General features: G+C 39.8%; 2 protein-coding genes across 2 annotated transcripts in view; both read left to right on the forward strand.

Annotated features, from left to right (window-relative positions):
• The first annotated feature begins 162 nt into the window (after positions 1-162).
• LOC110060055 (organic cation transporter protein-like) lies at positions 163-6701 on the forward strand. Its single transcript, XM_020766803.2, has 9 exons — positions 163-635; positions 1327-1473; positions 3418-3698; positions 4233-4472; positions 4587-4721; positions 5076-5161; positions 5412-5520; positions 5791-5863; positions 6124-6701. The coding sequence occupies exons 1-9, from the start codon at positions 306-308 to the stop codon at positions 6379-6381; spliced, it is 1659 nt and encodes a 552-aa protein (XP_020622462.2). The 5' UTR covers positions 163-305; the 3' UTR covers positions 6382-6701.
• Positions 6702-9784: 3083 nt separating this feature from the next.
• The window catches only part of LOC110060046 (uncharacterized), a 44850-nt gene continuing 40264 nt past the window's right edge, over positions 9785-14370 (forward strand). Inside the window, exons 1-6 of the mRNA XM_089279870.1 lie at positions 9785-10991; positions 11338-11409; positions 11629-12381; positions 12781-12801; positions 13059-13254; positions 13662-14026. Of these exons, the coding sequence (XP_089135996.1) occupies positions 9785-10991; positions 11338-11409; positions 11629-12381; positions 12781-12801; positions 13059-13254; positions 13662-14026 (2614 nt within the window). The remainder of the gene's footprint in view (positions 10992-11337; positions 11410-11628; positions 12382-12780; positions 12802-13058; positions 13255-13661; positions 14027-14370) is intronic.

A 14370-nucleotide genomic window follows, 5' to 3' on the forward strand; every position in this document is an offset into this window, starting at 1 on the left:
TTACCAATTGCAAATACCCGCCACATTTCAGTTTCTATGTGTATGTCACAAGAACATCTTTTCTTTTCATCTCTTATCAAAATCAGCTGGTTCGCAATTATACTACTGCCACATGTCAATCATATTTGACGAGCCAGTGTTGAAATACTGTTAGTTCCGATTACTGACTGACGTAAAAGTATATTGCTTTAGTCTGAATGTGGCGGAGGCTCGCGGATAGTGAAAGTCAATCACTCACATTCAGCGTCTCAAGGAAAGACCTCATTAACTGATTATTTTGCCTGAAGTAATTGATTTTAATCAACATGGAAGGTACCCAAGACAGTAGCAAGCCAGATAATATAAATGATTTTAATACAAACGAATCGTCAAAGAAAACCTACGAATTCGACGACTTGCTTCGTTTAGTCGGCGGATTCGGTCGGTATCCGATGATGTTGTACGCTTTTATGTGTTTGATGACAGTGCCCATCGGTCTTCAACAACTTGTGCTGGTTTTTTACGGCGCTTCTCCGTCATTTCAATGTACTGCCTCGACTACAGCCATTAATACTTCGATATGCCCCAATAATCAGTGTTGTGGTAATTGCACCAAATATGAATTCAACGGTGAATTTACCAGTGCAGTGTCCGAGGTAAGATATCAGTTTTATTATGAATTAATTTCGTTGTAGGATTGCACGTGTGTAAGCCCTTTATAATATTGGGTTTTAGGCGCCGTCTCTTAAGATATAATACTGTGATCGCGGCCCTGGGGTCAGTGTTGGAACATACATCTGAACCTCGAAATGTAACCTAATATTCGCTTCAATGCGACTTAAAAGCCCGGCTTAAAAGCTCACACAGAAAGCCAAGAAACCTACCACATATTACTTTGGATGAAGAGTAAATTAGGTTTCTGTCATTTTCCTACCCAACCTTGGGGATAAGAAAGAAAAACTATTAAAAAATACCGAGGTTAGAACGACGCTAGGGGTTGACGAAGGGCTTTGGTCAGTTTAGAAAAATTGGGGGGAAAGACAATAGGAGTAATAGATTGGTTGGTAATTATTCGCTCTCTCACAAAGTGGATATGCTCGCACTGTTTATCAATTGCTGTATTCAGCCAGTTATTCAACATTCTTCTTATGTAAGCGCATACCGGGGTTTCCAAGGAACGTCTTTAATTAAGATGTCACGAGAGAGCAAACAAGAGTTGGCAATCAAACTAGAGGGAGAGTTATGGTTCTAAGCTCTCTTTCCTTTTCGTTAACTCTTCACTTTCTCGTTGATTAGCACCGGCCCTTTTCATTTTTGTTTCGTGGTTTTGTTGTTGTTGTTTTCCAGTGGGAACTGATCTGCGACAGAAATCATCTGAAGGCGTTGACTCAAGCTTCATACTTGGCGGGCCTGCTTATTGGCTCCTATTCCTTTAGCAGCATCTCCGATCACTTCGGTCGAAGAATCGCTGTTTTCCTTAGTATCGCCTTCCTGGTAAGTATAATTGCTGAAAAACAATTAATTCTTCCAGTGAGTCATCTGATGTCTCATGCAAAGCCTTTGAACGCGAGAAAATGGAACGCGAGATAAACAAAAACACAGCTCCCATTGCTAGTATTCGCCTTATTACGCACCTTACACGTGATACTTCTTCTGCGGCAATGATTCGCCGCCAGGTGTTTTGAACTCAAGAACCGCGTTCAATTTTAAAATAATTTCTATTAGTATAGAAGAAACTGAAAACCTCAAAGACCAGGGCTAGGGTAGATATGACACATAAATTTTATTTTGTCTTGAGGAACCTAAATTTTAACTGCTGATTAGTTTAATATCTGTATGAGACTGGTGTGAAAGCTGAATGGTACGTTTAAAACATCGCACTCTTATTCAGTTTCATGCTTGAACTCCGAATGAACGGTTCCTGTTATCGTTCCTTTTAATAAAACCCTATTGGGAATATATATATGTGCAAATTTGGATATCCTCCTTGGTCTCGTCACATGGTATTCACCTCCTAAGTTTTTAGCCTGTAAACAGGCTCCGGCTGGAAGGGTGTGACTGTGGCTGGAAGGGGGGAGAGGGGACTGGCTAAGATTGAAGTGGCCGAGGGGGGAGGGGGTTGGGTTGGGGTTGTTGGGTCTGTCCCGTCCTCTCTCTCCTCTCCTTTTTCTTTCCACTGTCTCTTCGCCCCATCCTCGACTAGAGAGCCTGTTCATAGGTTACTCCGTTTTCTAATGTCGCTACACACCCTGATCCCAAAGATTTGTCTTTCTTCTTTCTTCTCTTGACACGAAAACGCGGTTTCAAAGCAAGCTAGAGAAAATGGGTGTGAATTTGATCAGTTGAGACACAGCGGTTTTCAATTTAGGATGTAAAGTGATCAGGTTGTTACTTTAGTTTTGGTTTTGGTTTTGGGTTTACTACGGTTTGAGATTGGCTGAGTAGTCTAATTGGTAAGTAATCGGTTTAGTTTTGGTTTTGTTTTTACGACAGTCAATAGAAAACCCCTCCAATGAAAAGAGAAAACGTCTGGAACCAAAGTGGTCGCTACAAGACGATAACCTTCGGACAAACGAGGAAACGTTACCATGATTTGGTGGACAAACCCAAGCCGTTAAACAATTAGATTATGAGCTTGAGATTTCTATTTACAAGTCACCACTAAATTTTCTCCGATTCTTATTGGTTTAAATTGATCACGTGACGCGATAGTGTTCATCCGCCGAGAGACACTATCAGCCCATAGTGCTCGTCCGAGGAAAATTCCCGGATGGATAGCACTCATCCGTGGAAATATTTCTGTAAACAAGTGGGCTTATAGAAAATAAACAATTGAATTTGTATTAAGAGAGTTTTTGTTTTCTTTTTCAAATTTTACATTTGGCTTTCACGGCTTTCACCTAAAAAAGGTGAAAATTATTCAATATGATTTTTGAACTGGCGCACGGAAGAAAATTTGGTGGTGAACAATGAAGACAATAGAATGTTTATGTCTCGGAACTATCGGTCTGATAGTTGCCCCTTGGAAATTTGATGTTCTTAAAACTAGCATATTTGCCCTCGAAGCTTGGCTTCTCGGGCAAATATTTGTTTTAAGAACATCAAATTCCCGCGGGGCAACTATCAGCCGATAGCTCCTCAACAGAACACTCTATTGTTTAATTACGCGTGATAGTTAGTGAGGGCGTAGTTAGTGAGTCAACTATTGCGCGATAGAAATCAAGAGCGAATAGTATAAATCTACAAGTCGTTCAAAACTTAACCTAAATCCTCGTCACAGACACTCGTCACACGAAAACGCTAAGAAGCAGCAGAGAACGGCATTCGTGATAGAACGCTAGTAGATTTATACTAATAAATGATAGAGTGTACGATAGCTCAGCCAATCAGATTGCATTATTTGTATTAGTATACGGTATTCTATGGTTCTCTTTCCAGGTAGGGTGTGGCACTGTGTCTGCCGTGGCAGACTGTCTTTCTCTCTTCGCCTTGTTCCGTGTCGGCGCAGGAGCTGCAGCAGCCGGTTGCCTTCTTTGCCGTTTCGTGTACTGCCTAGAACTGTCAGTCACGTCCAACAGAACTGCTGCAGGGTTTGTTAGCAACATCTTTATGACGCTTGGTTACGCTATTCTAGCTTTACTAGCGTATCTCTTGCGGGATTGGAGGTATTTGATGCTGGCGGTGTCGTTACCAGGCACCCTGCTACTCGTTTTTTGGTGGTAAGTCATAATTTCTGCTTTCCTTGACTTAGAGGGTCACAGTCACGGTATTTTGTGTTATTTTAATTTCGCCACGTACAAAATTACCTTTAAATTAAAGGAAACCTGAAAATAATAGTTTACTACGATAGAAAAACACCAAAGAGATAATAATAATCCATAAGGGACAAGAATGGTTAAGGATGGAGAAGATTGACACGGATTACAAAAGATGCAAAAATCGCTGCGTAGCTACTTTGTCCACTTTAAGCCGTCAGTTTATAGAATTCCACCTTTTTCCTATTCAAGGCAGCGAAACACTTCATTTTAGTCACTGGAAAGTTCAATAATGCCATCAAGTGTGCCAAAATGTAGGCAACTATAGCCAAACCTGTATAAAGCGGACACCCTCGGGACCCTTGTTAGTGTCCGCTTAAAACAGGTCGTGTCCGCTTAACAGAATGTCTTCATTGTCTTCATTGTCGGCATATTTGCCAGGAGATGCACCCTCAAAGTAACCTCATTTAGTAACAGTTGTTTTTTGATTTCCCTAAGGTGGATACCAGAGTCTCCGCGGTGGCTTCTTGCCAACAATCGTCTGGACGAAGCCCACAGCCTGCTCATGAAGTATGCCGCCAAAAATGGCGTCGATGTTGACTCTAAACACCTGAAGCACGTGATCTCTGAAGTCAGGAAAGCTGACGTCAGGAGTGATGACACACGCAAATACGGGACATTTGATTTGATCAGGACTCCGAAACTGAGAAAGCGAATCATTATCTGTTGTTTGAATTGGTGAGTTGCTGGCAAACATGGAGCGATAATTCCTTTTGCTTCGCAGAGAACGCCATGCTTGTTGAATTACTTTCGTTGTACGTTGGTTTATTTCGTTGATTGTTTTCTGTCTAGGTTTGTTAACGCACTTGTGTACTTTGGACTGAGTTTGAACGTGAAAAATCTCGCTGGAAACATGTACGTGAACTTCTTTATCCTGATCATCATCGAGCTGCCCGCCGCCCTGTTGGCTTGGTACTGTCTTCAAAGGTAGAGAAAATATCTGCAACATTTAATACAACTAAACGAAATATCAGGATACTTTTAGAGTGACTTCTTGTCTTTGTTGGAAAACAAAAAGCAAGTTACTTCTAGTATTGGTCTGTTACTGACAAGCTTTTTTCTGTCACAGCAGTGTTGCTCACTTATCATAACAAACTTACCGAAATTCGCAGCTAAAACATTTGAAGAGGAATAAGCGCAGAAAGACGTCGCATGAACCTGGAATTAAAATTACAATTGTTTCCCAAAACAACATAATTTAAGTAGAAAAAAAATCATTTCCTTATGAGTACTGTTTTGAATTCGATGTGCAGTAAGTCACTCTCCTGTACATGTTTCCAGGTTTGGCCGCCGTATCCCGTATTGTACCTTCATGCTGATTGGTGGAGCGGCTGGTATGTTGGTGTTGGCTGTACCAAACAAAGTGGGTGAGTGAACTGGACAAACGCCTGACGCTCGAAATGTCACTTAACGAAGTGTAGAAGCCAAGTGGCTCGATAGAGCTCGTCTTGCTTCTTCCTCTGAACTTTCCATATCTGTTTTCATGTTAACTGTTGTTGTGAGCGCCAAAACAAGAACAGATCCAACAACACTCGCTGTTTCCTTTCATTATTCCGATGGGACTGCATTTTGTGTTTTGTGTGTCTGATTTGAACTTAAGGTTTTGTTGCTTTCTAGAATACCAACCAGTTATCACAACTCTGGCCATGATCGGCAAGTTTTGTATCATGTCCACTTTCCTTACAATCTACGTCTTCACTGCTGAGCTATTCCCAACCGTCATCAGGTGCGTGACAGGATAACACAACTTCTCTTGCCTATTTTGTGTGACTAACTGAGCGTGGGGGCGACAATGCCTGATCTAAAATGACCTTGTTTATATGGCGCCAAATAATTGTCCGCCAAAAGTAACTCCTGGAATGCTATATATTTATACCATGCAAAAATATGTTTCCGGTATTTGTTTTGATATAACGATCACTTACTTTGTTATTTAGTGTAACATCAAGAAAATAGCCTCGCCCTTTAATTTTTATTATTCCACCCATATCTTTAGAAACGTCGGTATTGGAGTATCATCCATGATGGCCCGTATTGGAGCAATACTCGCACCATATATTGTACTACTGGTAAGAAAATTGACATTGATCAGTTATGGAGCCTGTTTTGTAGCGCAGCACGGATAACGGCAATTCAGTTTGCAGCAGTCAGCATTCTGTTCACATCAAACTAAACCTTCCTTGAGACAATAGTTCAGTAGGGTAAAAAAAGTCATTAGAATGGAGCACGAGCGGTACGCAAAAGGGAGATAGTCTGTTACGTTAAGCTTGCCTTTTCTACTCTGTCTTCGACAACAGTTTAATAATTCGTGCTTTTTCTTACCCTCGAGGCTGATCTTCCCAACCTGAACAAAACTCTGCCGCTGGTTATCTTTGGAGTACTTGGGGTAACCGCTGGAATATTGTCATTGTGGCTCCCAGAGACACTATTCAGTCCCATGCCTCAGACCGTGGAGCAGGCTGAAGCCTGGGATGAGGATTACAAGATTTATTGCTGCAAGCGGTCTGGGATCAAGAAATCAGAAAGAAAGGACGGTACGGGAATAGACGAAGAACAAAAGCTATGCAAGATCGAAAGTCACGTGTAACTCTCAATCAAACTACATGGCAACTGATCGCAAAATCCTCTCATGTGGCGTTTAAACAAAGATTTAATTTTTAAATATGAAAGGCTGTATTCACATGTAAATATAATAGTAACTTGCGTGTCAATTAACAGATTCGTTTGATCACCCAATATAACGAGTTAACAAACAAAATTGTAAGGCCACTGACAACTGAGGTATTCTGGCCACGTGAAGTTTCATTGAAAACTAAAATGAGCCCACGACTCGAGAGGCGACGGAGATTCGGCGGTCAACAGGTGTTCTTTCACTTAAAACAGTCAATAAAGTACAATGTGAAACCATTCATTTTACCTGTTTTGGAGTCTTTCAGTCTCGTTTTGCACGGTGTAGCTAGTACTGCCGATAGCTAATCTAGAGATTCTCAAAATCAACAAAGACCTATGTTAATATACATGGTTTACATGGTTTAAGAGATCAGGAGAAATACCAAATTCCAATCCAGCAGCCATATCCACGGTAGCTCTACTTGTGATGGTCAACACTGAATAACAGCGTCTAAGATCGTTTGGGATCAACCGTTTCAACCGCAACAGGTTTGGGTTGATACGGTTGACGGTTCTCAATAGAACACTTTTCCAACCGTTTTCGGCTGAAACGCTACAACCACGCCACATAATCACGCAAATGCTTTTTCAACAGCGTCAACCCGGTTTGAGGCCGGTTGAAAAAGTTGATCAACCAGACCAACCGAAAACGGGTTTTCCCCAAAAGAACACGACAAAAACCCAACCAACCCAACCAACTAGAAACGGTTGATCCCAATAACACACGACCTAAGATACTACATGTAAAGGAACATGTTATAGTTGGTTTGTATTTCTTAGGATTACTTCGAATTACTCTTGTGTAAGAACTAATTTAAAAACTTGTAAAAGGTAATTACAGTTCTCTTTGTTTATTTTGTTTACAAAATTCATCCGCTCCAAAAAACCTTGAAAAATGAAAAACTTTCCGTAATCGTTTTTTCTAATGACTTATTTTAATACATCAGGTATAGCAAATATCCCTATTTTGCGAAAAAAAAACCTTTTGTAGGCTTTCTTATAGGACAACAAATGCGTTAAATTGAATGAACTTGGCTAGATGTTTACGTTATCGCGTATGGTGGCTTGAAGATCAAACATATAAGTCTGAAAAATGTATTTCAAGTTATAAAGGGTGTTGTATTTTACGCTTTACTGATCACGTTTGATTTGAATGTTCTCGTAAATGGTTCTCAGCCCCCCGAAAAAGAAGCGATTAACGCTTTCAAATATATTTCATTTCCTAAGGCTGGTGCTATATAAAGCAAGGAATCTAAACATTAACTCGTTATTTCCCACGCAAAGCAAAATGACCTGCTGAAACCTCCCGAGTACCTTTCACTAATGAAACATACACCGTAACACATATCGTGTACATTTTACTGTGACCAAAGTACCGCGAAAAAAATAAGCTAGAACATTTTATGACTTTTAGTAATCTTATATCTTTTATTAGACAAACAAAGAGATTGTGAGATATTTACCGTTTATTTAATACCAGAAAATAGTTTTTCAATATACCAGTTGTTGTTTAAAAAGAACATTCCATAACAGTGTTAGACAACAGCAGTTTTGATAAGCTTCTGACGTGACCATAACATACATGGCATGAATTTTTCAGTCGTTCTTTTGTAAAACCTCTAGCTTCATGGTACCTGAAAGAACTACAACCTAACAGTTTCTCGTCACAAGTACAATGATGTGAAGAAAAGTAAGGTAAGTTGTAATTAAGAACCGAAGAATTGCTGCTATGGGACATTTAATGGCAAAAAACGGAGCATAGTTTAAATACTGTACATAAGAGAGTTCGATCAAAAGTGAAAATTTCCCAATATCATTTCAAGAAAATTCGCCCTCTTTTGATTTTATCACACAGAAACGTACGATCTTATCGAATTAGATATCACTCTCAAGTTTCACTCTTAATTAGTTTTTTGTTTCATAAAGCAACATCTTAAACACCTTACTAGAACTTAAACACTCAACCGAATATATACTGCATAGTTCATTTCCCGATTTAGTGTTAGTTGTTCAATTACAAAAAATAAAGTTACGAAATAAACTAACAGCGAACTTTACGTCTCGAATAATCTCGATTGTATGACCTTGGACCTATGAGGGAACCATAAACAATTGTTTGATCGCGAGAAAAAAAAATCGATAAAATTAAAACAGGAAACGTCCTAAGCTCGTAAAATACTTATAAGCATCTGCATGAGAAGGCTAATTTAGAGCTCAGTGTAAATACACTCTTGATGTGATGGACTGACAATAGCATCTCAGTCCATATCTCCTGCATTGTCTGATGCTGTCTGTGATATTGTTCTGTGTTCAGCTCTTGTCAGTGGGTGGTCAGTGATTTCTAGCAAAGCTATTTTGGTTTTAAAACCTTTTATTAACCAGCTCAGCAAAAAGTCGAAAATTATAATATGTAAGGAATGTCAGATGAGTGATCAATACTTAGGATGATAAAATGATACTTCGCGAGCTAATAATGGAACTGACGCCCTAAACAGCTGGCAATTTTCAAGATTTCATCTCGCTCTGAGGGCCTCTCTTCTTGCCTGTCAAACATGTAGGAAACTATCGACATAGTTACATAAAAAAAAAATGGCATTTTCAGATAATTATTATGAGTTAAGGAGGAGAGATTGGACAATTAAGAAGATATACAAGACCGTTTACGAGGATAGAACAGAAGCGATAAGCAGTTTGGAGAGAAATGTCCCAGGGATAACCTGGTGGATAAGCGAAGGCAGCAGAGGTGGCGAAAAATGCCTTGGGCGCTAGTCGTGAGACACCATGATGTGATTGTTTAATTTTACACTTTTACGGTTAAAAACATTACAATGCACCCCACTAAGACATTTTAAATAAACCAGCAAAATCCACATTTCTGGATGCAGGCTTGAAGAGAGGTCGATTCTAGTAATACCTTACACCAAGCAGGTGGATTAAAAAAGTACTTTATGTATTCTGCTGATGTTTACATCTGACTCTAGTTTTGGGATAAACCTAGCACCCGAATCAACATGACTATCAAACAGAAAATCATAACTATTGTAGGTTCTTTTATCATTTCAGCGGCCGAGAACGTTCACTTTAAAAGCTGAGTTTAAAACTTGTTTCCCCCATCAACCCGACAATCACTTCATATTTCTTCGCATGTTGTATGTAGATTGCCATAGTATTTATAGCTTTAGCCTTCACAATGTAAACGTTACCAAGGGTAAATATGGCTTTTTCCCTAAAATTAAGGGTAATGTCATGGAATCTCTTGGAATCTCTGGGAGAAAGCCACTGGTCGATGCTAACTGCTACTGCTGTTTTTCAGGATTGAGATGATCCTATCGTTACTATTAAGAAGCACGCTGTTGCTTCTTGTAGTAAACCATTCTATTGCCCAAGAATGGTACACGCAAGACAATTATGGACCAGAGTTTTACTCGCCGAGTATGGTGAAAGATACACCTCCTTCATTTTTGGAGAAGAGAGAAGCTGAAATTTTAGCCAATGAGTCAAAATTAGTTTATCTGCCGGATTACGCGTCAAATATCCGTCAAAAACGAGACTTAAATGATGCTGACAACGAGCAGCAGAGTAGTGACGTCACTGAGTACACTCCAAATGACATTTCAGGTCCCGTGGATGAGCTGTCCGATAGTAATGTACAATCTGTTGACCTGAACACCTCCCCAGATACAAACGATCAAAGGGTCACCAACAACAGCTATGAATATGCTAACAGTGATACTAGTAACAGCTACGAATACCCGCAGAGTGACGACAACAGCGGTGTCAACAGTGATATTAACAGCGATGTCAACAGTGATACCAACAGTGATGTCAACAGTGAAGCCAACAGTGAGGTCAACAGTGAAGCCAACAGTGATGTCAACAGTGATGAAAGCATTGTTACAGGTAGTGTTACCAACAGTGATGTCAACAGTGAAGTAAACAGTGATGCCAACATTGTTACCGACAGTGAAGTCAACAGTGATGCAAACATTGATACCAACAATGTTACCAACAGTGATGTCAACAGCAATGTCAACAATGTTACCAATAGCGAAACCAACTTTTATGGCAATGAAACAACCGACCAAAGGTTGGAAGACCGTGCTAATGACTTCATGGAAGAGAAAGATGAGCCAGCAAATTATGCAGACACGTCTGATACAAAAGCGGCCGGTAACAACGAGGTGATACAAGAAGGCTCAGGGGAATCTTCTTTTCAAGCAGATGATAGCCATACGATAAACAAAGAGGAAAATGATAGCAAACCAGAAGGAGAACATGCAGTCGAGGCTGACCAAAGCAATCAAAGGAAAATTGTTGGAAAAGAACAAGAAAACAAAACAAGAACAGCAACATCATCATCAACAACAACAACAACAACAACAACAAGCCCGAATGAAAGTGGCAGTGGAAGCATCCGGAGAGATGAAGAAGAAGAAGATGATGATGATGATGATGATGATGATGAACGGGTGAAAGGTGACGAGGACGAAGACGAAGATGAGCAGCCCGTGAAAAGACAAAATTTGGGTACGAAGTTGATGTAGTTTCAGTTGCAGTGAATAAACATTTTGCCACACAATAAATATATTTACAAATACTTTGATGCTTGTATAAATATATAAGTTAAGGAAGTCCACCTTTACATAAAAAAAGTACTGTCAACAGCATGACAATTTATCTTAATATATAGAGAAGATGTCTTATATCTAGTTTAACATACAGATATCATCATTATTCATGATGTATTCAGGTATCAACAAGGAATAGTGCTTTTGGATATTTTTCTTTACAGAGTTCTTTGCTAGTGAATTGGTATAAAAATCGACTTCCTTTTACCTTTAATTGATTACTTATCATGTATATTATACTGTAGCTTGGGGATTTCCAGGACAGCAGTACGCTTATTCCAATCTACAGTGCTGTCCATCAAATATGATCTGCCCAGGTTAGTCCCACAGTAATACATGAAATGATGATATTTACTGTACTCCTCTACACAAAATCCACTCATTTGCGAAGTTTGATACTAAGTATCACAGAATGTAGTACTTTATTACTATGTATAAAAACTACTCACCCACAAGTATCCGTTCCAGGCACTTGCCTGTAGAACGAAATACCAGGTTTATGACATAAATACCATGATATTTCTGTTCCTTTCCAGGTAAACCACCGTGTGTTCCAAACAACAGTGGTTACAAGGATTACCAGGGTTACGTCAATTATCCCGGATATCCTAATTACCAGTCTCCAGCTGCACCAAGCTTTCAGCCTCAAGTAGTCCCCACTCCACCCCAGTACGTAATGACTGCACCACCTGCCAAAGACGGCAAGGCCATTCCAGTGAAAGCTCGACCAACAGCGGAGCATGCTTCCACAAGGAAGGTGTCCACTGGGAATCACACGGGAAACTCGGGTGCCTTGCCACAAACAAAGGATTTAATTTCAGATGCGGACGAGTTCGCGGAATATAATGGAACAGAACAAAGCTTTGCAGGGTACAGCTCTAAGCAAAATGAAGAAAAGTACTATAACAGTTCTACCAAACACGAAGACGACAAGGAAGATTCTTCTGAGGAGGATGACAACAAAGAATCACAAAAGAAAGAACAAACATCTTCTGATGAACCAGATTACAAGGACGAAATCGAGAAAGAAGCTGTTGAGCAAGAGAGAGAAGATGACCGGAAAGTCGAGGAAGAGGGAAACCATAACGACGACAATGATGAAGATGATGATGACGATGAAGAGGACGAAGATGATGAAGATGAACAGAATGATGACGATGAGGATGAATCGAAGGAGGAGGGACACTCTGAGAATGCTAACACCATGCTAAAGGATGACATTAATAACCCCTCTGAACAATCATTTGCCGTTTCACCCACAGTGCTTCCAGGGATGTGTCCCCCATGTCGTGAGTAACACGTGACCTGAGTATCATTAATGCATTTGATAATGTAACTTGCAGAGGCTAAGCTTGATCATGTATGATACAATTTCTTGAGTAAAATAGATAACAAATCTACAAGTCAATTTCTTGCTTTGTGAAGGCCTTCGTTGTCGGAGCCAAGTAACTGAGTTAATAAACGAAGCTTTAGGGTTTAACTTCCTAGTCAAGGAAACATATTAAAATAATTTTTTTAATTTGATTATTTTTTTTCGCACTGTTTCAGCGTCTTTGAACTGTAACATTTAGTAATGCTCACTTTAAAAGACACCATTTTTACAGCGTAAAGCAAAACAACAGGCTAACATTTGACTGGAGTTGCCACATCTTTCGAAACGCTAATATTTTTTTTCTTTTCTTCTACAGCCAAGCCAACAAAAGCACAAGGTAATAAATATGATTGATTCAGCATTAACATAAACCTTATTAAACGTGAAAGTGTGCTGAAATGCTTGTTACCTGTTATCTTACAACTTGCAAATAGTCAAAAAATTTGAAATAATGAGTAAGAGGAAATTTATTTATCTTAAGACAGAACATCGCATAGCTAACTTCAAAACCGGATTTAAAAACTGGAATCTCAAAAAGAAAGTGTACATTCTTACCTTTTTTCCTCCTTTTTTCGCATTCTCTTTTCTCGTCAGCTTGTAGTGCAAAAATCGACCTAGCTTTATTGATCGATGGCTCTTCAAGTGTTGAAAGATACGGCGTCGGAAACTTCCGAAGGATTATCGACTTTGTCCGAGGTCTCACGATGGGCTTCGCAATCTCACGAAGAAACACGCGAGTGTCCTTGATAGTCTACGGAACAAGACCGAAAATGATCTTCAATTTCCGCAGGTTAGTCCGGAGCAAAATTATTTTGTAGTGTATACTTTTGAATGAAGAGGGGCTTAGAACTAGCGGAAAGCAAAAAACTTTCAGCGCTTGTTTTTACTTCTCAGCAGAAACGTGGTCATTACGAAAAGCCCATATATTCCCAAAGAGGCCACAATCTCTGTCACCAGCGTAATAGGAACATGGACTTCGCATAATGAACCGATTCACTTAGCGATTAACGTCTATCATTATATTGGGCTTGTTTTAAAACTATACCACTGAAATACGTACTTCGTCCATACCCACTCGGTCTCCAGTGTTAACGAAGTTTATTTGTGTTTGACTTGCTGCCTGGTTCTGGAAATCTAAATTAGCTGTAAGCCACATTCAACAAGCAGCTCTTAAACAATTAATTTTGAACATTTCAGATACCGGAGTAACACGCGGTTGTTCACTGGGCTCAATCGAGCCATTTACTATCCTCGGACTGGTGCAAGAACAGGGCGCGCTCTTAGCTACGCTTATAGGAGGCTTTTCGTGAGAAGTCGACGCACCCGATCTAACAAAGTTGCGGTAGTTATCACTGATGGCCGCTCGCTTGATGACGTGCACACTATTTCCAAGCAACTGAGAGCCCGCGGAGTCACGATCTTCTCAGTAGGGGTGGGAAGGTACTTCAACGCAAGGGAACTTGATTCTATGGCAACTGATCCCGACAAGACTCATGTTTTCACGTCGGATTTTAAGCAGTTGCAGTACATCACCAACGATCTCAAGAAAGCAATATGCTTGAGTAAGTGTTCTGCCTGCAGAGATTCAGTTAAAGACTTTACACGTTTTTAGAACTTTTAGCTTGTGCTGTAACTTCTGAACTGTGTGCAGAAAAGCAAAGAAAATTTCATGGTCTGTGATGACTTCAACATTGTCACGTGAAAAAGTAGTTTTTGAGATATTTAGCTACTAAACTGCAAAGAGAAAATTCGGTGCAGATTAAAAGGCTTCAGGCACAGACATTTCTCTTCCAGGAAAATTATTTAGAAACAAAAGGATCACGATGACAACTAATTAGCAACATCATTCTGTGGAAGCCTTAAATGTAAAGCCACTGATTAAGATGAGTAAGGATGCTGTCGTTAC

This window comes from Orbicella faveolata, unplaced genomic scaffold (genome assembly GCF_042242905.1).
Source record: "Orbicella faveolata isolate gen_17 unplaced genomic scaffold, um_ofav_v1 contig_47, whole genome shotgun sequence".
Classification (NCBI taxonomy): Eukaryota; Metazoa; Cnidaria; class Anthozoa; order Scleractinia; family Merulinidae; genus Orbicella; species Orbicella faveolata.